The 27,068-nt window shown below is 40.3% G+C and overlaps 1 protein-coding gene across 4 annotated transcripts in view; it reads left to right on the top strand.

Moving 5' to 3' along the window:
- nlgn1 (neuroligin 1) overlaps positions 1-27,068 on the top strand; it is a 393,552-nt gene that overhangs the window by 200,156 nt on the left and 166,328 nt on the right. For 3 of the 4 annotated variants that reach the window (XM_037115594.1, XM_037115593.1, XM_037115595.1), the window contains 2 exons: positions 3,482-3,541; positions 13,561-13,713. In XM_037115594.1, coding sequence (XP_036971489.1) covers positions 3,482-3,541; positions 13,561-13,713 — 213 coding nt within the window. The remainder of the gene's footprint in view (positions 1-3,481; positions 3,542-13,560; positions 13,714-27,068) is intronic. The other variant, XM_037115596.1, reaches the window with a different exon arrangement.

Here is a 27,068-nt window from a genome sequence, read left to right on the forward strand (position 1 = left end):
TCTTTTAGTTGTTAGTATTTTTCTTAAGGGGGCTATTCATTGTTTAAGTATTTGTTTGGGCACCTTTAATGAGGTTTGATGAACAATGTGTCGGTTTTAAACTATAGCCCACCTCTTTTATATAAACTGACCAAGGCCATTCAGAAAAGACTAGTTGTACAATACAGCATCTAAATAAAGTTAGTTATGGCTGAAAATTGCACATAGAAACCATTCATTTTACATACATACTGTCAAACAATCCTTGGTGCTGAGCGTGTCTCAGAAGTTTGTTTCGTCTTTGACTGACGGGATATTTGATGGCGTCTCGTTCAAAAGCATGAATAAAATTAGACATCAAAAGATGACAACTTCGGAACGGAGTGTTGGATTCTCCCAACTCCTCTCATCTTTGATTCTTTTTTTATTTCTAAAAACATCGTTCTCTTGGGGCTCTTTTGAGGAGGAAGGTGTTTCTCTGTAGGTCATCAGTATCCACGTTTCTAGCTGCCAACACAGCTGAGGTGTATAGTGTGTGCTCGGCGTCATCATATGCAGAATGTTAGTCTTCATCACTGTGGATGCAAACGTTGTTATTGCTATTGCTGCTGTTATAGTTGTAGTTATAGGAGTAATTGTTATTGTCGCAGTCCTTAACACCAGGGTAAATGTGACTTTGATTAGTCTTCATCAAATGACTCTAAATGCTAGTTTGGGGGATTTGGGGGACCTCAGGAAGGTAGTTCTGGCTCCTCATGCTACTCTACATACTGTTTGTGAGCGGAGCCATGTCTCCTGACATTCTTAAAACCAGCCCACTTTAGTTTGCATTAAATGCAGTATGTGTGCCGAATCAAGAACAGGCTGTAAGGTCACGCTGAAGTGCTCTTTAAAAATGTGATTCAGAGTCAAAATATACGATATTCCCTTAGGCTGTCACAGAGCTAGTTGTCTTGAGTTGTTTTCAATGAGACCATAGGTCAAAAAGCAACATATAGACATTTAGACATTTTTCAGAGTATGAAACAAGTTTCTTCAAGAGATTATATCATAGATAGGCAAAGGAGAACTGAAGAGGTTCAACAGCCATCTTAAAATGTCATTTTCTGTTCTTTAATCTTTCATATTATTACCTCATTGATACATTATAACAAGAAATATTAATAATGATTAGAATCCAAAATTTAATTGAAATTAATTGCAAGGAAGTTTCACCAAGAATTCTTCAGGCATGATGTTTTTGTGAGATCGTTCCTGTTTTAAACTAAAGCAACTATATTTTCTGACTAGAAAGTTTTGTCAATAAAATAATATTAAGTAATAAAGAAAATAATAGGGCACACACAGAATAATACTGTTACGACAAGACACAAGTATTCAATATAATTTTAATACGGCATCCATTTATTTTATACATGTATCATATCCTATTTATAAATGTTCTCTCTTCTATCAAGTAGAATCTGGATGCTGAGTTTTTTTTAAATACATCAGAATAAAAATCTTTAATCTGTGGTGAATGTTTAAGTATCTGAGCACCTTCTATCCATAAACAGCCTTTACATATCTGCTTTGACACTGATGTCTCAGTAAACCTTATAAACAGGTAACACGTCCTCAGGCAGCGGATACCCAGTGTTTCTTAGACGTTCTACATTTTGAAAGAAATGATTCCTGTGTCTTGGCGCTTATTCAGCACATGGAAACCACAAGTCAGCTCTTGCTTATCAAATTGCTTGTCAAATTCACAAAAGAGAGCAGGGAGACCGCTGTAGGACGGAGTGATACGCAGCGAGCCAGATCTCTTGTTAAAGTCAGTGGAGAGAAATGGTTGGTCTTGAAATAAACCAGGATGGTGGATGATAGAGGAATTATTACTCATCAACACGAGTCTACTGGCTTCGAGTACATTGAACCTTTCAAGTGATTCATCTCCTATTTTTTTATTCCACTAACACATATGTAGCTTACTCCTGTTTTTTTCAAGGCCATTTTTCGACATCAAGAATTGAAATAGATTTGCATCCATTTCCTGGCCTTTTGGTGCTGCAGCTCATAAAGGATAAACAGGACTGGAAAGGTCTTTTCTTCATCTGCAATCAATAGATGGACAGTTGAAGCCATGTGTGCCGTATGTGTGTGTGCTGTATGTATTTGTGTTACGTATCAGGGAATGTTTCTGGCATAAACACTGATAAATAGTCCTCATGTCGACCAAAGACCAGTCCTAATGCAGCAAAAAGTGATTTCTGAGGTCCTGATTCAGTTTAGGGGTAAGCTAGGAATTGAGTTGAGGTTGAGGTGATGGTTAGACTGTACAAATGAATGGAAGTCTTAACAAGGATAGCTGTGCAAATGTGTGTGTGTGTGTGTATGTGTGTATGGAGCATGCAACCTGCTATCATTCATCTTAACTTCAGTACTGCATGTTTCAGATCTGGTATGTAGCATGTCTATCTGTGTGTGTGTGTGTGTGTGTGTGTGTGTGTGTGTGTGTGTGTGTGTGTGTGTGTGTGTGTGTGTGTGTGTGTGTGTGTGTTACTTTTGTTTAAGCTAGCATGTGATTATGTCTTCAGATGTAGAAGGCAGTTGTATTAAAATGTCAATGTGATAGTTCTGATAAAGAAGCGGAGACCACTTCCCCTGTCAAACGATTCCACACAGGTACTTAAATGCTGTTAACCTCTCTCTGGTTCAGTTGTTTTTTTTGCCTTGACAAGAAAATCATAGCGGAAGAAGAAATAGTTTAACACGTTGGAAAATGCACTCAGATCACAAATTATATCTTGGGTGCAGTGACTTCTTTGAGTCCTGTCATTGGCTAGTTTTCCCTCTTTCCAGTTTTGGGAAAGCTAACAAGCATGTTTTCCAAAATGTTGAACTATTCCTTTATTCCCTGTCCATCATTAGATGGCCACTGTATGTATCGCGGCAAAGAGGCATGATTGGAATCGATCTGTCAGTTGTGCAGTATGTGCATGTCAACACATAACAGGGGGAGTTTGTCACATGCTTCTGTTAAGTGCTCTGCTCCTAACATGCTGCTTCCTTTACAGCATCAACCTTTTTTCTCTGCTACAGTGATCATTTCAAAATGTTAACATAATGTCTTTGATATGTATAATTGATGCTACTGTACGCACTGATTCAAAGAGGTTTATGTCTTTTGATCCTAAGAGGTTCATCCTCAGTTAAGTCCTCATCTTCAACAGAGAGATCTAATATTTTTTTCGCCTCTTTTTTTTTCAAAGTCCCTCTTTTCTTGCTCCTTAGCTTTCTTAACTGAACTCAACCACAGTAAATTTCTACTGTAAACATGTGAAGTGGACACTGTGGTAAAGTTTGCCCACTGTCCTTCTCAGTGTGAAGATTTTTTAAAAAATGGGGCTGCAGAGACAGTAATTGTTGACGTACTTTCTTATCTTTTGAGAGCATCTTTTGAAAGCTGTGTGTGTTCTTGATCACCCTGTTTTCCTCCATCTTCTCCTTCTTGGTCCTATAGGTCCCCTTACAAAGAAACACACTGATGATTTAGGTGATAATGACCGCACGGACGACGAAGGTATTTTTTACCCCCGATGCCAAACTGATTTGCATGACAAGGGAATCCAAACTTACCCTTTCTCCTCCAATTTTTATCTTCTTTGATTTTCTTACATTTCTTGTCCTTTTTTTGAAAGTGATGGACATTTTCTTTTTGCTCTTTACTCGTAAACTCTCTTTTTGGGCTGGATGTGTTTTGTCCTTTTCAGCTTGATGTCTACAGTTTACATGTCTACCACCATTCTTTGATATTAATACTGTAATGTAGATTCTCTGCTTGGATTTGCTGTTTCCTTTACCTTTTCTTTCCTTTTCTATGTTGCATCCCACCAACAGATCAGATAACTATTAACCCCTCAGCCAGCTCTTAACACATTTTTGCATGTTTTTCTTTTAATTCGTCTCGTTTATTAAAAAAAAAAAAAGAAGAAGAAGAAAAAAAAAATCAAATCATCTTCTAAAGATCTACTACTGGCTAACTGGCTTGCACCTGTACTAACACTTGACCCTGTTCATATTTTGGGCGTCAAACCAACAACCAAAGTACATGAAGAGTCTGCAACAACAAAGTAAAACAAAAAACCAAGGAAGCTTCTGTCTCGGTCATTGTTACTGCACACACGTGTGGGTTGTTATCTCTCCTGGCATGGGTTCCTCTTCTACAGGGCAGTCGGGGCAAATTTACTGCACACCAGTTTGTGAAGCTAACTTTCTGGTCAACCTCCTGCAGTTGCTGTTAAATTCTGAATCTAAGTCCCAAGCTGCCAAATTAGGGGTATTGTTGTTACATAAAATGTGGATTGGCGAGCAGATATGACAGACTTGGCAAAAATAAAATGAGCAAGCGTTTGGGTGGAGCTGATTTCAAGTGCCATTAAAGTCATTATGCTTTTAATTGATCATCTGGGCTCTCCATTTGTAATACATTGTGCAAAGCACACAATCAAAAAAAAGCACATAAATACCTTGTTTCTATTGCATGATCATTTTGATGGCCCACTCATGTGGCTTCTGTCAATATCATGAATCCCAATTTCTGAGGACTGCTTGCGCAGCAGATTGTCATTTAAAATTTGCAAGCATGAACAGACGAGGCAGAAAGAATCCTACTGGCTGAGTTCAATTTCCACAGAAGTTTCTGTGAGTAACAGACTGACGGTAAGAGAACAGAGCAGATGGACCCATTTTAATAATGTCTGACCATAAAAGTAGCATGTAGTATACATGTGCCTGTAAATGTATGTAGCTGAGCATTTAGTCTCTTTCCCTCCTGCAACATGATTCTCAGAAAACCAACATATAAATTAATAAAACAAATATGGTTAATTCATCTCATTCATTCCATTTGTTTACTTAAGTGAAGTGAGAAATACCACACAGTAGAATGCACATGTACAATCTCTGCATCCAAAACTCTATTTGGGAAATAAAATGTATACAAATATAATCAGTAAAATGTATTTAAAGGATAATAACCCTGTCAGGTAGTGGGCTTTCTTCCATTTCCATGTAACACCTCAAAGGTTTATTATCACTTGAAATAGCAGTTAATAGTTTTATTTTATTGATGATACTAAAACGATATCTTATTGAGCAATTGTAAAGGTTTATAAATCAGCTGCAACATTATAATGACCATCCAAATAATGTTTATAATTGAACTTCACCATATTTACTAACCAATAGCAGCTTTACAATAAATATTGCTAAATAAATGGTTATAAAATCATTTTGTTGTTGTTCATCAGTGAAATTACTGTCACTGTAAGCTCAGAAAATGTTTTTTCAGAGAAAAGTTTTCTTAATTATCGCTTGCATCAACGTGCAGTTAAATGGTATGTGTACTTTATATATGTTTGCCTCATTCAGTACCTATATATCATCAGATTGAATTGCAAAAGGTGATTATTTGCTCTCCGTAGAGTGACACGCAACAATAGATGTCAGGTTAATGTTGTAAAGTTGAAATCATTTTCTTTTCTTATTTTAGGTATAAAAGTCGAAAGTATTGTACTGTAAATATAAATTAGAGTAAAGTTGAGTACAACAGCTTCAAAATTTCACTGTAGGTAACTACTGATTCAGTTGCCTTTATCCAGTTAGAGAAAGAAAAGATTTAACGAGACGGCTCACTGCATCTGTGCTCCATCTCTCTTGCTTCTTCCCACTGAGGTCTAACTCAGATGTTACAGTCACTTCTACTTCCGTCAGTCGTGCCTCTGAGAAATGTTTCTGTTATGTTTATGAACCTTATCCTTACTCAAACTCCAATCTGTGCGAAAGCCTCGCAAAGATCTCTCGCACCGCCCACAGTTTCCAATTGAAAAGTAATCTCCAGTGTGATTAAAGCGATCACTCAAAAATATTGTGCAAGTGTAAGGGAATGGATCCCATATCAGCAAAGAGACTCCACACCGCCTCGGCGTATTGGTACTGTGCAGCTCAGTATTTAAGCGCATGCATACATGCAAGACATGCAAGTTACCTCATATATCAGTGGCCTGATTCAGTCAAACTCTCAAATGTTGGAAACTAAATCACATGGCAGCACTGAGGTGTGTAGAAATGCAGTAAAAAAAAAAAAAACCTTTTCCGCATGCTGTTGATGCTTTAAAGGCATTTAATCCTATACGAGTATTGGGAGTACACTGATGAAAAGGAATACTTAAGGGATCCAGTGAACACCCAACACAGGCTATATGACTGAAACATTGCAATTGCTCTTCCTGATATTTAAATTAAGCGTTGTTTGAAAGCTGAGACGGTGTGCTGCTAAATCCATTACTCTCAATAATACAAAAAGATGAACCTTTGCTTGGTTGTCATAAACAAGCAGCCCCCTTTGAAAAGTCGTATTAGAAATAAAATGTCCTTGATAAAACCCCCGCGATAGAGTCGCATCCCCTTAAGGCTGCCGCAGTGCAACTTTAATGACAGGCAGAGAGTCTTAATAAGGCACCTCTACTGTATAATGTGACGAAGTAAACAGCAATTACATCCAAATAAGACTCACAACCCTCCCGATGCCTTTGATCTATGCCATCACGCTGTTTTTGTGAGAAGTCACACACACACACAAACACACACACACACACACACACAGACACACACAGACACTCACAAACCAATAAGATTAGAGAGAGTCGCACAGATCCATTCAATGAAATCCCAGCGAGCACCAAGCATTATCTCGATAAAGGGATGCGGGGCAGACGACTAATCCAGTTTAATATAGAGAAAAATATGCTCGAGAACACACACACGCTCACACACACACACACACACACACACACACACACACACACGCATACAGTCACACCATGCATTGCCCAATCCGAGCCGACTCTGATTAGCTCGGAGCCCCCCGTCAGTGATTCCTGATGCTCTTAACCTTTGACCAAGCGTCGCCTTGTAGATGCAAACTGAGTGAGGACATCCCCCATCCTTCTCACCCTCCCACGCAGCAAATCTTGGATTTTACAATCTCTTTATACTCAGTAAAGCTGGTGTTTGTAATCCTTTTGTGCTGGGAATAGAGATGTAAACAGGAAAGTCCCTGAGAGCTGAGGATTTGTTAGACGCTCTATTCTTTTTTTTCCATTCTCTCTCTCTTTTTTTTTTTTTTTTTTTTTTTTTTTTACAGCGAACACTGCCGTAGTAGTTAAGAGTCAGTATACAGAAGTGGAGATGTCATGAACTGTGGTGTCTACAAGGCTCTTATAGGGCCCCTGGTACCCTATATAAATTGTTATATAGCAATACCTGTGAGATATTAATCCTCCTATACACTATGGATGTATTACTTTGAGTGTGGAGGGCACGAGGATATGGATTTCTGCTGACAGCATAGGGACAATCCTGGAGCTGGAGAAAGGATGATAAAAGATCAACGGGGGAATGTGTTGGCTTTGTTGTATTGAGCTCACCCAGAGGCTCCAACTGTGACATTTCAGGAGTCACTCCAACAGCTGAGGCTGCATGACATCACATAGAGGGAGTAACAGTGAAACTTCTGTCATCATCATACTTCTCATCATCGTATACAGATGAAAACACAATGATTTATAAATTCTTAAAACAACATAGAAGGATTAAAGTTGCCTGTGAAGACAAAGTTGAAGGGATAAAAATAAAATGTATAATTGTGTAACAGTTAGTTTACCACAGAGCCCTTTTTGACAAATTTGAATGTATCCCTGGTTTGCAGAAATATGAACTGCCAGCATTTTATTCTAACACAATTCTAATGATGAGTTGAGCAAACTGCATTAACACCGTGGCAGTCATGGAAAATCTTCTTTTCTCTTCATCCCCACATGCGACCAACAAGCTGTAATACTAAACCCTAAAACAAATAAATAAATAAAATGACCCATATGTTCCAAAATTATGATGATATTCAGATGTGCAACCTCAACAGTATGGTTATTTTAAGACATTGATGTTGACAGCTAGTTTCAAAATCAAACACTGTGTTGACCCGACCATCCATTCTGACTCCTGTCTCAGCCATTTAGCAAAAGTACTACTATGACTTTGATCCATCATGGTAACCCACCTGCAACTCAATGGAAAAAAGTGTTTACAGTTTTCAGACAACTCAAGAAATTGGTTTTGTATATATATGATGTCGAAACACAGTGGAGGATTCCTGCTCAGGCCTGTGAGAGCTGACCAATCAGAGCAGATCGAGCTTCATAGGAGGGGGCCCTTAAAGAGACAGGCACTACAACAAAGTGTTCACACAGAGGCTGAATAAAGGCGCTGCAGCAAAAGACAGTTTGTGAAAACAGCTGTGTTTTGTTTCAGTGTTAAAGCATGTAAGCATTTTCTTTTAGACAACCCAAACAGATATATGAACTTTAAAAGGAGTACAATATGGGACCTTTAAATGTGGGTTTCATTACCTACTTGTTTCTGATGGGAGGCATACAGATGTGTTTCTGCATTTTTAACTGGAGCTGTACGCCTGAGTTGAATTATGACGTGAACACTATTTTCAAATTGAAGAGCTGGTAATCATGAACTCCATGAACACGAGCAGCCGTATGAAAAGACAGTAATTACCCTCCAATTTGCAAGAGGTCACTTGTCAGCAGCTGAATATAAACATTGGCCATTTAAGCAATAGAAATGATTTACCAAGCTTTTCATTCTTCATCCAACAGTGTTTTTTTCTGCTCGTAAGAGCAGTATCACAGCTCAAACATACATATGTGTTATGTGATAATATAACAGAACAATGTATTAGTTCAGCTCAGATTCATTTTCTTGAGAATATCAATCCCCTTTTTGCAAATGAAATATCATGCAAAGCAAATATTCGCTTGCATATGGCAGAGGTACACTAAATATGCCATCATATATGCATGTCAGTCCATGTTAGTATTCATGTCATTCTACACATGCAAGTGGCTCTAATGAGTTATATCAGTACAGTTGCACTGACTACACAGGAGCATTTCCCCCCGGAAGCTTTTGAATCGGTCTTCACCACCAAGCCTAATTTTTTTTTTCCTGTTGCTTTTTCTGAAAGTCCCCATGGCTTTGCTTCCTGCAGCAAAAGGCTGAAGCCAGGATAAAAAAAAAACAGCTCTGGTCCTTGTGTCTGCCGTTGGTTTGATAAGTCCTCTACACCGGCAGACGGAGAGGATACCGAAGGTATTGCAACAGCCCGGGGGCATCTCTCAGGGTTTGCTCAGAGAAAATCTAAAGCACCTGAATCTCTTTGATCATAACCTCATCCTCAAGGAAGCAATGATCTACTCCATGTTGGCATGGCACCCATCCTCTGACAAATTCTCCCTCACCAACACTCATCCCCGAGAAGATTGAATGGTCGGATCACTACAAGATTGCATCTCATTTTGGCTCTTCTCAAAGCAAGCTTTAATCTTACTGGCCTGCTGTGAGGAAAAAAAAAAAAAAAAAAAGGAAGAAGAAGAAAAACCCTGGAGGACAGTTGGATGTTCTTGCCTGTTTCCAAACAACTTTACAGGAAACTGAAAGCATTTAAAGTTGCTTTACAACGAACACAGCGGACACAGGACACATTGATATTAAAAATAACCATGTAAATGTTAGATGTTCCCGTAATCACCTCAAATATACTGTTACCTCACTTCACACAAGAGGACGATGGAAAGAGATTAAATTTGCAATCAGCCGAATGAGGATTAATTGATAAGTTAGGGGAATGAAGGGAGAGACTGGAGTTTAGAGGATTTTTTTGGCACTGGGTCTTGCGTTGGCAGCCAACGGAGGATGCCAGGAAATCAAACTGAGAGCAAGCTGGATTGCATAAACCTAAAACCTCAAGGCACGGCGAGTTCAATATACACTGGGACTTGTTTCAGCCAGTAAATCCAGGTAAATTCAGGTAAATCCATCAAATTCTCAAACTCTGCCAAGACAATTTTATCCTAACCTCACCTCATTACCGCTGACCTTCAGGGCTGAACAAAAAGAGGCCAATGAAACAGCAGCGCTGGAGGTATCTCACCTCAGCAGGAGTTAATATATTCATGTAACACCAGAGAGCACACATTATGATCATACAGGAAACTGTTTTCATTTCATACAGCTCCGACAATGTGTGTATGGACATGATAAATCATTCATATTAGGTTTTCTAAAATGAAAAAGGCCTGACCCAGAAGCCTTTTTTACGTATAATCAACAGATACAAAAATAAAATCCCTAAAAGTTGTGTTAAATAAAGACACTGTGTTAAATGCAACTAAAAACAGATGGCAATATTTGCAAACGAGCTGTTTAACAACAACAGATTGATAAAGTGTTACCAGTGAACCTGTTTACCTGTGGAATGTGCCTCACAGGTGTATTGTCGCCCATGTCCCGGCTTGTTTGAGACATGTTGCATCAAAAGCATAAAGAGCACATATTTACCAAAATCAGCGAGTGAGGTAAAAGATGAAATATATTGACTTATTATTATAACATGATGTTTGTTTAGTGTTTAACACAGTGTCACAAGTAATTAGGAATTTGGGTTTTAATATCACCATCATCATGTTATCAACGTCATAGCTGCTATGATCATCACAGTTTCCAACGTCAAAATTAAAGTAATCGTCATGCTTATGATTGCATCATCAGCGTAACTGTCATGGCTTTCCTCATCACTAGTATCAACAGTTCATCATCATGGTGTCTGTTGTCATCACTTATAATAGTTACAGCAGTAGTAATAATAATCATAACACTATTGTCAACATTACCAATATGGTACTTATGATGATGATGATGATGATCATCATCATCATCATCAAGGCTGATACCATTACAGTCACTGAAATGGCAAACAGCAACATGTTTAACGAACATTGTCATCAACACCATCAGTGTCATTGTTGTCGTCGCCACCTACACAGTTGTTGCTGTATACCTGACCATATTATTCTATCATGTATATCATTTGAATAAGTATCATCATCATCATCATCATCATCATCATCATCATCATCAATCAATAAGGCCGTTACCGTTATTATCATCCCAAGCGTCGTCCTCATGGTTGTTCCCATCATTGTCTCCTGATGTCCTCGCTGTAATAGCTGAACATATTATTATAACCAGAATCATCATCACTGTCATGTTTATCATTACCATCATTGTTATTGATATCGCCATCCCCACAACTGTTGTCAGCATCATCATCAAGACTGTCAGTTCCCATCACCGCCACACCGCTGTCATGTCTGTCACCACGACTGCTGACATCACCATCACATCGCCATCAGCATCATCACATTACCCACGTAATAAACAGAGTTATAATCGTCATCAGCATTACCATTATTGTTCATTATCATCATCTGCACCTTTTGTCTCCCCTCCTCCTATCCCTTTGTCATGCTACACACATATCCTCGCTGTGTTGTCCACACACACACACACACACACACTCTCTCTCTCTTGCCATAGTCCCCTGACCTTCTTTGTCAGAAGTTTCTGGAAGGCTTCCAGAGGAGAGTTATGATGTGCCGCTACACTGTGGCCGCTGCCTGCTGCGACAGAGGGAGCCGGAGAACCACGAGACAAAAAACAAAAACCCTACAAAGGACAGAGAATGATAGAAGTGATGTAATGAGCTCTGCAGCGAGAGACAAACGGAGGAAAGGACAAACGTAACGCGTGCACAAACACAAACATGAGGAGGCGGCGTTTCACCCACATGTGCCCAGATTTCCCTTTTCTTTTACCCCGTTTCATTTTGTCAATCAAATTTTTTTTTTTTTTCTAACGCTGTGTCTGTTTTATAGTCTCTGTTGGGGAGAAAACAATTTCTGTAATATTTAGTTCCTCCCTCCGATGTATAACATCCTCTTTCCTCAGTAATGAATCATATTTCCGCCTTTACTCTCACACAAGGAAGGTAAACCCACCAAAATTTCACCATCCTAATACAGTACTTTAATAAGATAAGTCAAGACTCCAGTTACATTATTCACAATAGAGTACTTCAGGAGGCCCAATTTAAAAGCATAATCAAGACATCTTCATGGCAGTGTTTGTTCCTGTGATTAAGTTCCCTCAGAGTTGAACTTCTTCCCTGAGGTGTTTACATTATTTCGTCTACCCCTGCATAGTGAGTACTTTAAACACACTGTGGGAAAACTTTCAGACACAAACACTATCGTTCTGCCTCTCGACCTTCCCCGCACAATTGAAGCTCTTTTATTTATTTATTTATTTTTTTACTCTTGTCTTGGAGGTAACGCTTTTCTAGTTTCTTGCTTGGTTAATTTTTAATTCCGCGTAGACTCACTGATCTCTCTCTGGACCCGAGTCCCTCAGTGGTAAGGCATCAGCGGGATAAACGATGTGTGCTGCAGCATGTACTGATGGAGATAGTTAGCAAGCGAGATGAAAAGCTTCATCTCTGGGATACAGAAGATGAAAGCGAAAACCTTGTTTTGAACGTGGGCTGCAGCAAGTTGTTAGATCTCTCCAAGTCGTCTCATCCTTTTTGCTCATAATCCAGCCCATATTACAAGCACGTCAAGGGCTAACGCTTTACAATACGGCCCCTCTTTCTTCCACTCTAATCAGCCAGATGTAACACATTTTAAGACCAATTCTGCTCCCGACAGCAGGCTCACCATTCTCCTTACCTTGACCTCATTTTAACAGAAGCAACTGCACATTTAAAGGAATATTTCCTCGCTAATAGAAACACACCTCCTGCTTTGTTGCAGTATCAGTAATTTCAGTACGACAAGTGATCGTTTGCTGCATATTTTGTTTAGCTATTGTCTTATTAAACTGTAATTATGAAGATGATTGAGCAGTAATTTCAAAGCTGAGTCAACATCACGTCCTTCACATTCAACAAAAACCCCTTTCAATGATTTAGAACGACGAGCGTCCCCATTTAGTTCCCTTTAATTTCCTCTGCTGCCAGTGAGTTCTCGCATGCATTTATATTCACAAAATCAAGGGAAACATTCCCCTCCAGCTAAACAACTGTGAAGTGCTAACCTGAATTTATATTAAAGTTTCAATAAAGCGCTGCTTTTTCATAAAATTGTCAAACTCAAAATGCCATTTTATATTAGATTTTCCTCCAGATTAATCGTCCAAGTTTTTTTTTTTATTTTTATTTTTTTTTACCTCAACACGGTCTGACAGTTTAGATTGCCACTCTTGCATGTTGACAGTCCATCGCCTGGAGGAAAATTAAAACTCACCACATTAAATATCCTGTTTTATTAACACCTATATGGAATCTAAAATAGCTTAATAAATAAATAAAACAACATTTTTCCAATCACCTCAAACATGTCACGGCCTTCATGTAGGAAAATGATTGGTTTGACGCCTCCAACTAACAAGGTCTCCATGTTAAAAAGCCAGTATGCCAAGATGACTCAGAAAAAAAGAAAAAGAAAATTCAAATTAAAGAGGTGGCCAAAGCCCACTAAAGTATTGAAATTGCATCTCTGGCTGTCACCTTCAATCTGTCATCTAATCAGTCCCTCTGCCTTCTCCACCTCCTCCTCCCCTCTCCTCCAGACATTAGGGAGAGTGGAAGCCCCAAGCCGGTGATGGTTTTCATCCACGGGGGCTCGTACATGGAAGGAACTGGGAATATGTTCGACGGCAGCATCCTGGCCAGCTATGGGAATGTGATTGTCATAACTGTCAACTACCGGCTCGGCGTCCTAGGTAAGGAACCTGCTGTATACAAGCAGTGTTGTCATGTGATATCCCCTTTTTTCTTTACTCCTAGCACTTCTTTCTTTCTTTCTTTCTTTCTTTCTTTCTTTCTTTCTTTCTTTCTTTCTTTCTTTCTTTCTTTCTTTCTCCCTTTGTGTGATTTTATGTGCTGCTGCTGGTATTTAACGATCACTTGAGTTTAGCATGAAAGCTCTTGGTTTCTGGGTCCTTGCTGTTGTAGTGGCTCTCACTGCTTTTTATTTAATTACAATTGAAAACATTTCTAGCTGAAGGCTTGGTTTCAGTTTAGGTTGTGATCTGTCCCTCTTTTTTGTTGTGGACTAATATTGGGAAGGTCAAAGGTGACGTGTAACACAGCGTTGTATCAACAATTCTTATTACAGTCCATTTATGTTACTCACACAACAACAGCAACAACAAAGAAATGTCATGAAAATAAGTATTTTTTGAAGTGGATTCTCATGATTCCTGTCAGTTACAGTGTGTGATGATACAAACTGATGTTGTTTGACATATTTTGGGCGTAATGCTACCAGCTCCTTTTATTGTGAAAAGAAAGGCCGGAGCATCCGATGCTCGTGATTGATGTTGTGATTTTGTTTGTGTCTCAGCTTCACCAAATTTTGTGGTGACAGACTTCAGACTCATAGTGAAGCTATTCAACATCAAAGTGTTTGCTGGGACCTGAGGTGTTGTTCCTGCGCTGACACATGTATCTGCTGGAAATGACACATCCATAGCTGAGCTGACTCCTGGATTTAACCTTGATTGCCATGCTTTTCGGCATTTACCGTCCCCATCTCCTTCCTCATATGTACTAGCATTTAATCTATCATGGCAGTATTTTCTCTGATGGTTTTTTTCATTCCCACCTCCACCTCTGTTTTCTCCCTCCTCTGTCTTATCGCTTCTCATCAGTATAATTCCTAATTTCTTTTTCTCCTGCGTGTGGATGTCACTGCCTTACCCAGAGGGTGGGTGTATATTGCGACATATGACGGAAACAAAGGTTCTCTGCCACCATCCTGAATGAGATTATGCTGTCACTTGCATGGATGAAGGAAACCCATTCCATCTCATATTTTGGTTGCTGGGGGATTTCTCCCTTTCTTATTAAACTTTACCACAGTAAATATATAGGGCAATATCCTCCTTTCACTCAACTATAACAGTGCTTGTCTGTGGGCGCTTGTGTGTGTGTGCATATAGTCATGTGTTTGCAGACAAGAAGAATATGCACAAAGGCTTAAAGGCGATTCTCTGAGATTCTGATAGACGTTAATGTCCTCTGCAGGTGGTCCGCATCGTCTCTGTGTTCCCTAATCACGTATTCAGGCACCGATCTCTGTTACATGGATTGTATTTATTTGTTTGAATTGCAAATACTGAGCATAACTACTTTTGTGCACATAATCTGGTTATAACACTTTGATATTTAGATTCCTCACATCTGGAAATGAGGTGTTGCAAAACTAAAATAAATAGAAATGTTCCATCCGTGGATGCCAGCAGAGGGAATAGTGGTTCACATCTATGGAAATGTAACTGTCAGTCAGCCAGTGACTGGATGGACAGCCGCCCTCAGCAACCTTCGAGCCCTGCCAAAACCACAAAAGTCTATCTTAAATAAGTACTCCATCATCTGCGGTAATCATTCATGAACTCCTTTTCAATGCCCACTTATTACCTCTTAGGGTCATGAGGGGACAGGAGACTATCCCAAGTATACAAATGGTGATGCATAGTGTGAAAAAGATGATGTATACATTCACAGCTATGGGCATTTTGTCAGTAAGCCTGCGTGTGTTCAGGGCTGAGATTCAAATCCTGACGCTCCTGTTGTGATGAACAATGCTAACCACTGCGCCTGTGAATACTCACTTTCCACAACACGACCTGGAGTCTGGAGTTACAACATGATAGTGAGAAGCTTGGCACAGTGATATTGTCATGGAGACGTTGTTTGACAGAAAGAGATTCAGCAATTGAAAAAACTGATCCATCATTAGCCAACCAAATATGGCAGACATTTTTTTTTCTGTGTTTTTAGCAGTGTTGGGCGTAATACATTACTTATTACACTATGTTTTAGTTCCTGTTAACAACATGCCGAAATGTCCTACAGCAAACAATTGAATAGCCTAGATCTTTTCAAATAAACCAGTGGCTTGGACGCAGGGATGAGCAGGCAGGAGGGGAACAAGGGTAAAGGAAAGAATATTTTTAATCTTAGGCTTGGTCATATAAAACACTTTAGTAATACCTAAGTGAAATATTATTAGTAATGTATTATCATTCTCTGTTACCTCTCTGTTACTGCTAAGACAAATATATTACTGTAACATGCTGCTTTTTGTTTTTAAAGTTAGAATATGGCCTCAACCAAAGCTCTGAAACCAACAATCTTCCAAAATTGTCACATTTGGCCTCGTCTACCACTGGTCTTGCAAATAAACACTTCCTTCTCACCATGTTGTATAAGCTTCACATAGGATTTAAACCCTCATCTCTGGTGAAAGTCTTGGTAACGACCCATCCACTCAACCCTGACCGGCTCCCTATCTGGACTTTCAAGCGGATCAGTGGGTCTATAGAGACCCGGCTGATGCAACAGTTATGATATTTCTCAGGGAAAAAAAATGCTGTTCAGTACTGAAATGTTACCATGTTTACTTTGAATTATTAAGAGCATCATGTTTACCAATTCTTTCTTCATATTACAAGTTAGAGTCATCTAGAGTGCTAAAGTGCATGACACTGTCTACTGTAAAGCAAAGGAAGGGAAAACAATCTATGAAATTATCTGTTATATTGTATAAATCCTAATTATTTTGAATGTGGCAGAATGCCCATGTTTCAGGTCTCTCTCTCTCTCGCTCTGTCTCTCGCTCGCTCTCTGATGTGTGAGCTTGTTCAGTGCTGCAGGCCTCGTGGTGTTGAGCAGAACTGTATCCCTGCTGGTTAACATGAGGCGCCGCTGTTTGCTCTCAGATTAGGCTCTATGTGTTTGTGTTTACCCCCCTGGCAATGGGCAAAAAGCATACGGCTTTACCTCCCCAAACATGTGATGTGATGGTGCGTACGTGTGTGTGAGTGACGGGTAGAGAGTGTGTACTCAGCTACAGTAGGTGTAAAACTCGTAACCGCTGGGCTTCCCAGTCAGTCATCCAGTTTTTAGTAAGTAGAAGAGAGTTCAGTAGCTCCAGTGCCCGAAAGCTCCCCTCTTGACAAGGCAGCTAGTCTTGTACAGAATAATGCAAAAAAAGATATATGTTTCATGTATGCCCTAACATTGTCTCAGTACCTTTTTTGAGATATTACTATTGACTGTCAGTGGATGACAAGATACTTTGGGTTATAATAAGATGCTTTCACAGTCCACCTATATGGGTTGAATGGACAGTTTATAAGTATAAGACAGGTATAAGTATAGTATACCTTATAATGTCATGTCTATGTGTCATGTTGACCAGTCACATTGTTCAGATGCTCAGTGTATGAAGTGGTTTGTTTCAATGATTGGATTGACCATAAGTTAACCCCATCAGAGCTCAATCGAAGCTGAACCGCCACCATATTTTGTTGTAGACCCAACAGTGGTTTTACTGGACCCACAGTTAACTGATGTCACGCTCAAGACCCAAATAGACAGAATTCCTTTGTAAAAATGACCTTGAGTCCAGAAAACGACTCTGATTGGCTTATGTCTAGAAACCCACCTAGGTCAGGGCCAGGCCAGGGCTTACCATGCATGACAATGAATGAATGAGTTAAGGTGAGTTCTGTCCACAAGAACCCAGAAAGTATTTTTTAATGTTTCAGGACAGAAATACTCAAAAGCAATGCAGAGCCCCTAAACACCTCCCTATATTAATTACTCTTAACCATCTCCCAGACTCATAATTATGTTCTCCAGACGGCCAGTTAGCCTCCTTGGTTAAAGCGTGCGATTGACCTTACCCAGCCAGCCACAGCAGCACCTGTTGGCTTGGCGATGCTGCTCTGCTGACAGAACTCCCTACCCTTGCACCAGTGATTTTTCTCCTTGGCTTAGTGTGCGTTTGTTAGTCTGTTAGAGCCAGCGCTTTGCAGGAAGCCATTAGTGGTTTTAAATATGCAGAGCTGCTGACGCGGAGCTGTATTTATTGTTTAGGGGCCTTGGCTACAATGGATTTGGCCATGGGGCACGTATATAGTATGCTACTGTCAGTATGTGTCCGCGGGTGTGACTGCACATCTCTGTGTTTAATGAATCAGGAGTTGCTCCTGTGTGCAGAGGAGGTGTTAATGGAACACATGGTATAGCGCCGTCAAAGTGCCATCATTAAGGATGACAAGTATTTATTGTGTTTGTCATCTCACTGCCCCTCGCTCCTTGGTCTATAATGGGATACTGTGCTGTAGGGTTGTATTTATTTAACTTAACACTTTTATTACTCAAGAAACAAAGTACCCTATCATCCAGATACAGTTTCACATATTCGGACAAGTGATGAATGGTGCTATTCTGGGGGGCGCTTGTGGGTAGTGTCATTATTTTTGTTGATCCGTGACTCTGCCCCCAAATGGATAGGACATAATATGCAATACTTGAACAATTAGGAAGATGGTGAACTGAGTTGTTGGCACTTGAATATCTTGGAAATCCAGTCTGCTACCCCAACATGAGCCATAGCGGTGTTCTGACCAACACAAAACCACAAAAGTCGAGTGTAACTGCCAATACCTCTGCAGGGCTTGTTTGTAGTGCCGCCAAACAGTGGACTGTGCCTTTAAGGCCAGACCCCTAACAGTGTTGAGTTTGTTTCGGCCCAGCCAAAACCTTTAATCATGCTGATTGATGAGGTGCATTTCCCTGACTCAAACCTTCTCCAAATACCCCTTCCATTCCAGCCATACATCAGCCATTGAGCCAATTCATCAAGCCTCTGATTGTTTTAAGATATACCTGGCCAGTAAAATATCCATTTCTCTGCACGGCACCACTGTTCTAACTCTGCCTGGCTTTCAGCAGCACAATCGCATCTAAACAGACCCGACTTGAGAAAAAGGCCATGCGGTAAAAAGACCAGCGAGCAGTCAGAGGCAGGAAATGAGCTGTGCAAGTCTTAAAAGCAACTGATTGGGTGTAATTGGATTAATATGATAGTTAGTGAATAATTAATTAATAATCTGTCTGTAGAATTTTGGTGTATGTACTTATTGTTGTTATTTTATGACTCGATCAACCTGACTAAAAAGTACAAATAGGGGCTATTTTTGACGAACTACACACTGAAAAAGAATAGATAGTCGCTCTGCGGTGCAAACTCAGATAAACATTAGCTTCATCATTATCACTCTGGATGTCAGTGGAGTGATTTAGTGCCCCATGATGGTCCAAATCCTGCGGAAATTCACAGCGTGTGTACTTGTAGCTTCTTCAGCATGCAAAAACACACATTTATCAGATCCAGCTAGCATGGCTTTAATTGTATCCAAATTACCACACGTGTTTGCTCGAGGAGCATTTCCTCTCACACAGGCATCATCCCTGATGTTTACCCTCCCCAAATATCACCCTCCCTCACTCCCACCCTCTTTATCTCTGTCTCTATCTCTCTCATTTATCTTCTTTCCTTTTCTCTGACCACAATAATTTGGCTTTCTCTTCCCTGTTAGTTTTTGTCCTGCTGGACTTTTATTTTCATGCTTATTAATTTCTTTCTCCCTGAGACAAATACTCCCAGTGATTTAGGTTCATTAATCTTTCTATGCCTCTGCGCCGTATCTCCTCTCCCCTGCCCTCTTTCTCTTCCTTGCTGGTAGCCCTGACACAGCTCACTCAAAAGCTCATGGTATGCATCTGATCCTTAGAAAACAAAGCCCTTCACTGGAGTCTTTATTAGCGGCTTAAAGGTTGTTTTGAGGGGTATAAATAATTACCCACTCTCCAAACATCAGGATTTGGGTTAGTACTCTTTCGCCCTGTACTGTTGTTGAGATCAGCTTTCCCTTAAAAGCATAAATACAGACTTTTTTTTCTTCAAATTGTGCATATGCATACACATCCCAGTGGCCAGAATAAATGTTGGCAATGTACGTTTCTGCAAACAATGTATACCTGGAAACAGAGGATCAGTTTGTTTGTTTGAAATGCTTTAGTTTGGTCACCAAAAACATGGCTGGAGACATCCCAAGGTCTCCTTCAAAATACCCACTGGTTCACACTTTCAAATGTTGAGACACAGCCTTGAACTGCAGTCAGTGGCTTGGCAGCTCTCTCACCTCTATCTCCATCTCTGTCACCTCTGACCCCCAATATGACAGTCAGGTCATAAACATAAGGACATATAAGACACCTACAACAAAAGCTATTTTGTGAGAGTTCCGTCAGCTATTTAGTTCTTTATCAAGCCAAAATGTTTAGTGTGTAAGCTTTGCTGCCCTGTTCCAATTTTTGTTTTTGCTCCCAAGGCACTCAGTGCTGGAAGGCTTGACAAGTTTATGCTTTTGTGTGTGTGTGTGTGTGTGTGTGTGTGTGTGAGTGTGTGAACCGTCAGAAAACCTTTGCCATGCTGTTTGGATGTTCCCTCCTGTAAATTAGCCAAGTGATGCTCAAACATTTCCTCAGCTATTTTAGGGCAGCGGCAGCTTTGATCAGTGGACAGGCTGCATCCAGACATGTTGTAATTTTCACTGCAGTATTCCAGACTTTCACTGCCCTGCTGTGCCATAATCTCACAATTGGTGTGGAGAAATGGTTCAAGATATTTGAGATTTGCAGTAATATATATATATATATGTATATATATTTTATATTACCTCTGGGTATTGACAGACAGACAGTCAGACAGAGAGATAAATGGAGAAATAATGTCCCTGTCATTGCGAGAGGTTGCACTAGAATCAAACCTCAGACGGAACAGAAATATAACATGAGGCCATCAGAGACTTCAGAGTCCAAAGCGTTCCATCAGATTTGCTGTGAAATTGGCCCAAATTTTCCATCAGACTGCGGTCTGCTTCAGTCAGTGTGGTCCACATTTGATAAGATAATTGATTACATTTTTTTTTTTTTTTCCAAACTGAATGGTTAAAATGGAGCACTTTACTTAGCTTTTAAAATCCATCTCATATCAGATGTTATCATCAGCCAGTTTTTCATTTGAGATGTGCTGGTACTTAATGGTCTAAATGCTGTTTCAGGCTTGGTAAGAATACAATTTGAGTCACTGAGTCATTGTGAGAATCTGCAATGTTTCGGTTGTGTGTCATGCTTTTAAAGTTATGTTTTAAGTTAGTTATGACAAATGAACTCTGGCTAACTAAGAGCAGCTTTATTACAAATGTAATAAACACACACACACACACACACACACACACACACACACACACACACACACACACACACACAGTGTCTTAGTCTTGAAGCTAAAACCACCAGGACTGTATTCACTATTTGGAAACCACTTTTTGCTGTTTGGCACTATGATGGCATTATATTGTAGTACACTCCTGGCCATTGTGTAGTTCCCTCTGTCTGCCATTGCTCATCGATTAAGTCCTGCTCCTTTGGCTCAAGGGCCCTGGCATAATGATTTACCCATTGAGTGAGCTATGATACCAATGGAAGCTATGCTATGTTAATGGCGATCTGGCAACAACAGGGCTGGCGTGGCAAGGTTTACAGCAGCTCTGCTGATGCGTCAGGGATTGGATTAATCTGGCCGAGGCCGAGGCAACAGGCGACCATCTGGGCAGGCTCAACAGCGCCAAGCGTCAGAAGCCAGAACTTGCCACCACACAATAATATGCATGTTTCATGTATTATGTGTCTGGTTCCAATATACAGTTGTTCAGTAGAAGGCTCACAATATCATATCAATATTAACGAATCAATGTACAATTGCTGCTGGTTTCATCGGAAGGCAAAGGTGCCAATGCTCCAGATTAGCAGCCTGCAGAGCATGCACATGCAGCATTTTGAAAACAAATTGTGTGCAACAGTTAATCTGAGTTTAAGTAATCTGAGAGTTTAAGTGAGTAGTTTGACTGATCAATCTCAAATCAAGGTCCATCTGCTAGCTATAATACTCCATGTTGGTTTAAAGATAAATATGGAAGTGTATGAAGCCAACGTGGATGAGAAGTTATCAAAGTCCTGTGGGTGAAATCATATCAGCTACAAGTTTCCATCTCCATGAGAACTGATTAAAGTACTGATCTACTGATGAGGACCTTGTTATGTAGCTGACAGCTTGGAAAACAGTTAGTAATGGATGCCAGGTTGGGATTGTTTTGTCAAAATACTATTGGAGGTCATGAATGATCCTTCACTTTACAGATCACTAATCAGTTACTCAGAGCCCAGCTGTTGGACACCTAAAGGCAGAACTTTAAAATGTTGTAATATTGACTTTAACGTCCCAAAACTGCTCTGTGAATGTTGGAGAAAAGTCACAGTCACGGTTAAATAATAAATTCCTCTCTGACTTTGATTGACTATTAACTGCTCTCTGGTGTCTTCCATTCCATGCAGTAATAATTCTGCAAGACACAAAATGTTCTGTGATACCAAAGTGTTCAAATGAAACCAGTAGCCACACTATTCATGTAACTTTCTTGCATGTGCATGTTTTTTTATCCCTGACAAACTGGGAACTAACACCTGACCCTGCTTCTTATCCTTTTCTGATCTTGTGTTACTTTAATAACCTCTCCTCCTCTGACCTAAATACTAAAAATACTAACATCAAAAACACTAACTGAAGCAAAACAATTCTACTAAAGAAACTACTAACTCTACTAATCTCAAAACATACTAACTAAACTGCAGAATGTGCTTCCTGTATGCTGAAAACTAATGATGTTACTGATCTAAGAGCCTGAATCGGCTCTGTGAGGTCTGAAAACTCATACAGCTCGTAAGCAATTAACCATCAAATCCAAATGTATTTTATAAAATAAGCTGCACTGACAGATTTTCCACATTTTGTATTGATGTTACCCAGTCATAAGAATCAGTATGAGCCTTCAGACCAAACCGGTTCTTTGTTTTTACTTTTTTAACCTCCTTTCCTTTTGTCTTTCATCTCATTTTTCTTAACCTTCATTTCCTTTGCATGCATTTTAGCTGCATTCTTTCTGCCCGGTCTAATCAACAAACCGTCTAAATGCTGCAACTGATGCTGTGTTTTTCTTTTTTTTTTTTTCTGACGAATGTTTGAATGGCTGTTCAACATGTTTGCCCCAAAAGACCCATATTACAAATAATCATACATGAGAGGGTAATGACTCAGAAATGGCATTTTGCAGGCGGCCAATCCCAGCATGCACTGGGTGAGCAGGACCCTGGAGAGGTTGCCACTCTAGCACTTTATAATTTTACATTTAGTTGATACATAAGTGGATTAGGTGGATTTTTAAGCTGGACAAAATATAATATTACTTATATTTGCAGTTCTTTCTAACCCCTAAAAAAACCTTTTTGGATTTGATTCCTCAAAATGACGTTCCACTCTTTCACAGCCCCTTGCAAGAGGCTGCGCAGTGGTGAAGAGTTCAGCAACAAATGAATTTCTCCTCTCAGTTACTGTCTCCCAAATACTGTTCACAGCTCGATTCAAATTTAAAATTCCACTGAAGTATGAAATATGGGCCTGCTCACAAAGTTTGCCTCCTGGGCCAAATGGGATTCACCACTCAAGTTCAGCTATGTGTTCTTACGTCAATAAGAGTCTTGTACTAATGCTGCTGTTGGCCTGGCAGGAGTCATACAGGCCATTCGATTGGCTAGAGGATAGATAGAAGCTGATTGGTTGGACAGGGAGGCAGGGGGCAGATGGAAAGTTGGGTAGAGATACAAACAGAGATAACATCCTTCCACACTGAGCTATCACCAGGCACCTCACTGCAAACTGCACGTTTGTGTGTGTGTGTGTGTGTGTGTGTGTGGATGTACAGAACCCCCTGTGACAGTGTTATTTATTGATCAAAGCTTTGGCCTCTGCTTGTGTGTGAATGCATGCTCGAGCATGCGTGTATGTGCTTGTGTGCATTTGTGCTTCCCTGTGTGCGTGCGCTGGGGCTCATACAGCAGATGGACATGTGCAGCAGCAGGATCAAAGTGTGTGGTGTGTATCACCTCTGATCGCTGCAAACTACATATGTAGGGGAGTGGACCAGTCCAGTCTCTGAGCAACTGTCTATCTGTGTGATGATATTTTTGAAAATCTTAATTTAAATGTTGTTCTCCTCACATACAGTGTCACAGTCTCATTTGATTCTGTTGACTGGTTTGATGGTGTTCCAGGTAAGCCTGGTTTCGATCTGTTCAGATTCTCAGGCTGTCAGCCTCTCTACAGCCCGCTGAGGAACTCACCATACTATCTGCCGGCACCAAATAAAACCATCGCCAACAAGCAATAAAGAAGACAGAGAGACTGAGGGAGAGAACGATGAAGAGAAAATGTGATTTAAGACTCAACGGGGGTCGTCCGCCCTGCACGACACGAGCCATCTGATTGGTTATCAACACGAGCCACAAATCTGCCGTCGCCATATTTTTAGAGGTCAGATAGGAGCATGTTGCTGAGACTCCAGGCAGCCTGGGAGTGAAGGGAGGGAAACAGCATGTGTGTGTAACAGTGTTAAGAGATACATGTGTATGTATGCATTTGAAGGTTTGACTGACATTAGTCTGGTCAATGTATGGCCTTAATTAAATATGTGATATTGAACCGAATAGTGGTTTACAATTTTAGATTTCATTAAAGATGTCATTTTAAATGATGTTCTAACATGATGAAACTTTGCCCTAAAGATGTCATTAATGACCTGCCCAGTTTCTTAGAAATTACATCATAAACTATAATTGCACCTATTAATTTACATCCAGTGCAGGAGGACGTATGCATTTGCATTGTGAGGCAGAGGTTGCTGGGGTTGAGGTGGTGTTCTGACTGTCTGATCATGAGTCTACATTACAAATTCACATTTTAATGAACTAAAATGACTACAGGACCTTTCACAGTAGTAGAAGTAGTTGTTGCTTATTTATCTTGCAGCTAATGTGTCTTTTTGGGGCATATAACCCCCCAGTGAGACTCACATGAACACCGGGTGCCATCATGGTGGCTCAGTCCGCTGTTGCATTGTTAGCCAGCAGATTGTCAGAGGAGAATGAGGAGTAGCAGACATCAGCCGACATCATGAAAGCATCCGATCCAATATCAGTCCAAGGAATGTAATGTAATGACTCGCCGGTCAACAGTGACTGAAGTTTGAGCTCGAAAAGTCAATATGTCTCATCCTATTTCACAGTCAAGTGGGCAATATGGAATACACAATGTCCCTTTAGAATGAACAAAAAAACAGTTTGCTCAGAAATGTTTCAAGTGGAAGTCACAGCTGGGTTAGTTTAAGACACCAAGACAACTATTACCGACTTCATTTCTTCACTTGTTAAGTGGACCCCAGTGTCAAAGTCTTGTCTCTGACCCGCCTGAGATCCCTGCCCTTCATGTCTTAGATGTTTCTCTGCTCCAACACACCTGATTCAAATGATCGACTTGAACATCTGAAACATGCAGGACAGGAGCCCCTCAGGACCAGGACTGGAAAACACTGATCCACAGCCTCCTCCCTACGTAGACTTTGTTGCTCTGCATACTACACCCATCCATTGTACCCCCCTGCTGATACTGCACCTCCGTAAGTGTTTTTTTCACGGTATCCTCTGGTACAGGGTTTTCTCATTCCTGTCACTGAGGCCTGAGAATGACCCATTCATCTGAACCAGGTGTGTTTGGATGGAGAAAAATTTCGAACGTGCAGGGCAGGGGGCCTCGAGGACCGGGACTGAAAAAACCACTGCTCTAGTGGATCAGATGTGAGAGATTAGACTGAAGCATCACTACTCTGACCATGTTCAGTCAGTCTGTCTTTATGTCCATCCTTTTCTCCTCTGCTCTTCATTGGTTACCACTTGCCCCCTCTTACATGGCACTAGAGTACTGATATATAGTTCAATATCTCCTAATTTGACAGTTTTTACAACGACATCTTTCAGGGAAGTGTTTTCTGTGTGTGTGTCTGTTCTGAAACAGCATTAAATCATCATGGGACACTAAAACTTTCTCTTAGAAACCCAAAATGAGAGTCATAAAAAGCCATACTCCTGTGGGGAATCCGATCCAATTGTTTCACTAAAAACTTCCAGGAGAGATGGTCTCCATAGACGACCAGTGTAATAATAAGTTAAATAGTAAATGTGCAATCCATCAAATGCCCATCCCCCAGCAACACACACACGCGGTACGTTAACACAGTCATCCTCTCCTTTCGTCTGCCACTGTCTTAGTCTATTTACAATCAAGGCATCTCACTGCTAAATAGTCTGTTCTACAGAATACATCTGCCATATTGCTCTCCTCCCTTTATTCTAAGACAAATCCCATAATCCTCTCAAAGGTCAGCCTTCTCTTCTCTCTCTGGTCCCGCGCTCACCACTTGCCATGTATTCATTTGTCTTTCCTGACGGAAATAATACAACAATGTGGTGGATAAAAAAATAAAAAAATAGAAAATGTGAGGAGGTGGAGGAGAATGAGGGAGATCCTGATGTTTCCCTCCGTACCCCTCAATCCTCGCTGTTCGCGCTCACTCCCTGTTAGTTTTTGGCTTAATTTATTTGAACTCAGTTGAATGATTTATTAGCACACACAGCATGGTATTTTCAGAAGCTCAACAACAAGCGCTTTATACGTTCTCAGTGTCCTGAAATGACTGATAGGGAAACTTGTATTATCACATTGTACACAAGTCATCAATATCTGTAATAAAAGAAAACATTTTTGTCATATGAATAATTCAAAAGCCAGGCAGGGGATATGTGTGCATGAGACGCGAGGATGCTTCAAAATAGCCAAAGGCCTGACTGTTTATCTGCTTTTCTTTTTAGCTTCTGTGAGTCAACATAATCTCTCACAGACTGAGTTGTTTATGTTTACTATCAATATTCTAAGAAAAATTAGTATTTATCACAGCGCTTGATATTAGAAGTTGACCCCTTTGTGATTTTGACAAAGTAAAAGAACTTTCCACTTCTTTCTGGCAGTGAATCTTTTAACAAGGTCGATTTGATGAACCCGTCAGCTAGGAGTTGTCTCTGTTAACACATCCGGGAGAAACAAGGTGATGTTAGCATTCATTTCTGATCACATCTCAATATTCACTCCTCTTTTTGCTCTGGTTTGGCCTCCACCACTTACAAATACCTGATGCAAAGACTGCTGCACCAACGTTCCAGCATCTCGCCATTTAATGCCTCATTGTGTGTGTCTGCTGCTGGCTGCCGGGCT

This window comes from Acanthopagrus latus, chromosome 11 (assembly GCF_904848185.1).
Source record: "Acanthopagrus latus isolate v.2019 chromosome 11, fAcaLat1.1, whole genome shotgun sequence".
NCBI classification, from domain to species: domain Eukaryota; kingdom Metazoa; phylum Chordata; class Actinopteri; order Spariformes; family Sparidae; genus Acanthopagrus; species Acanthopagrus latus.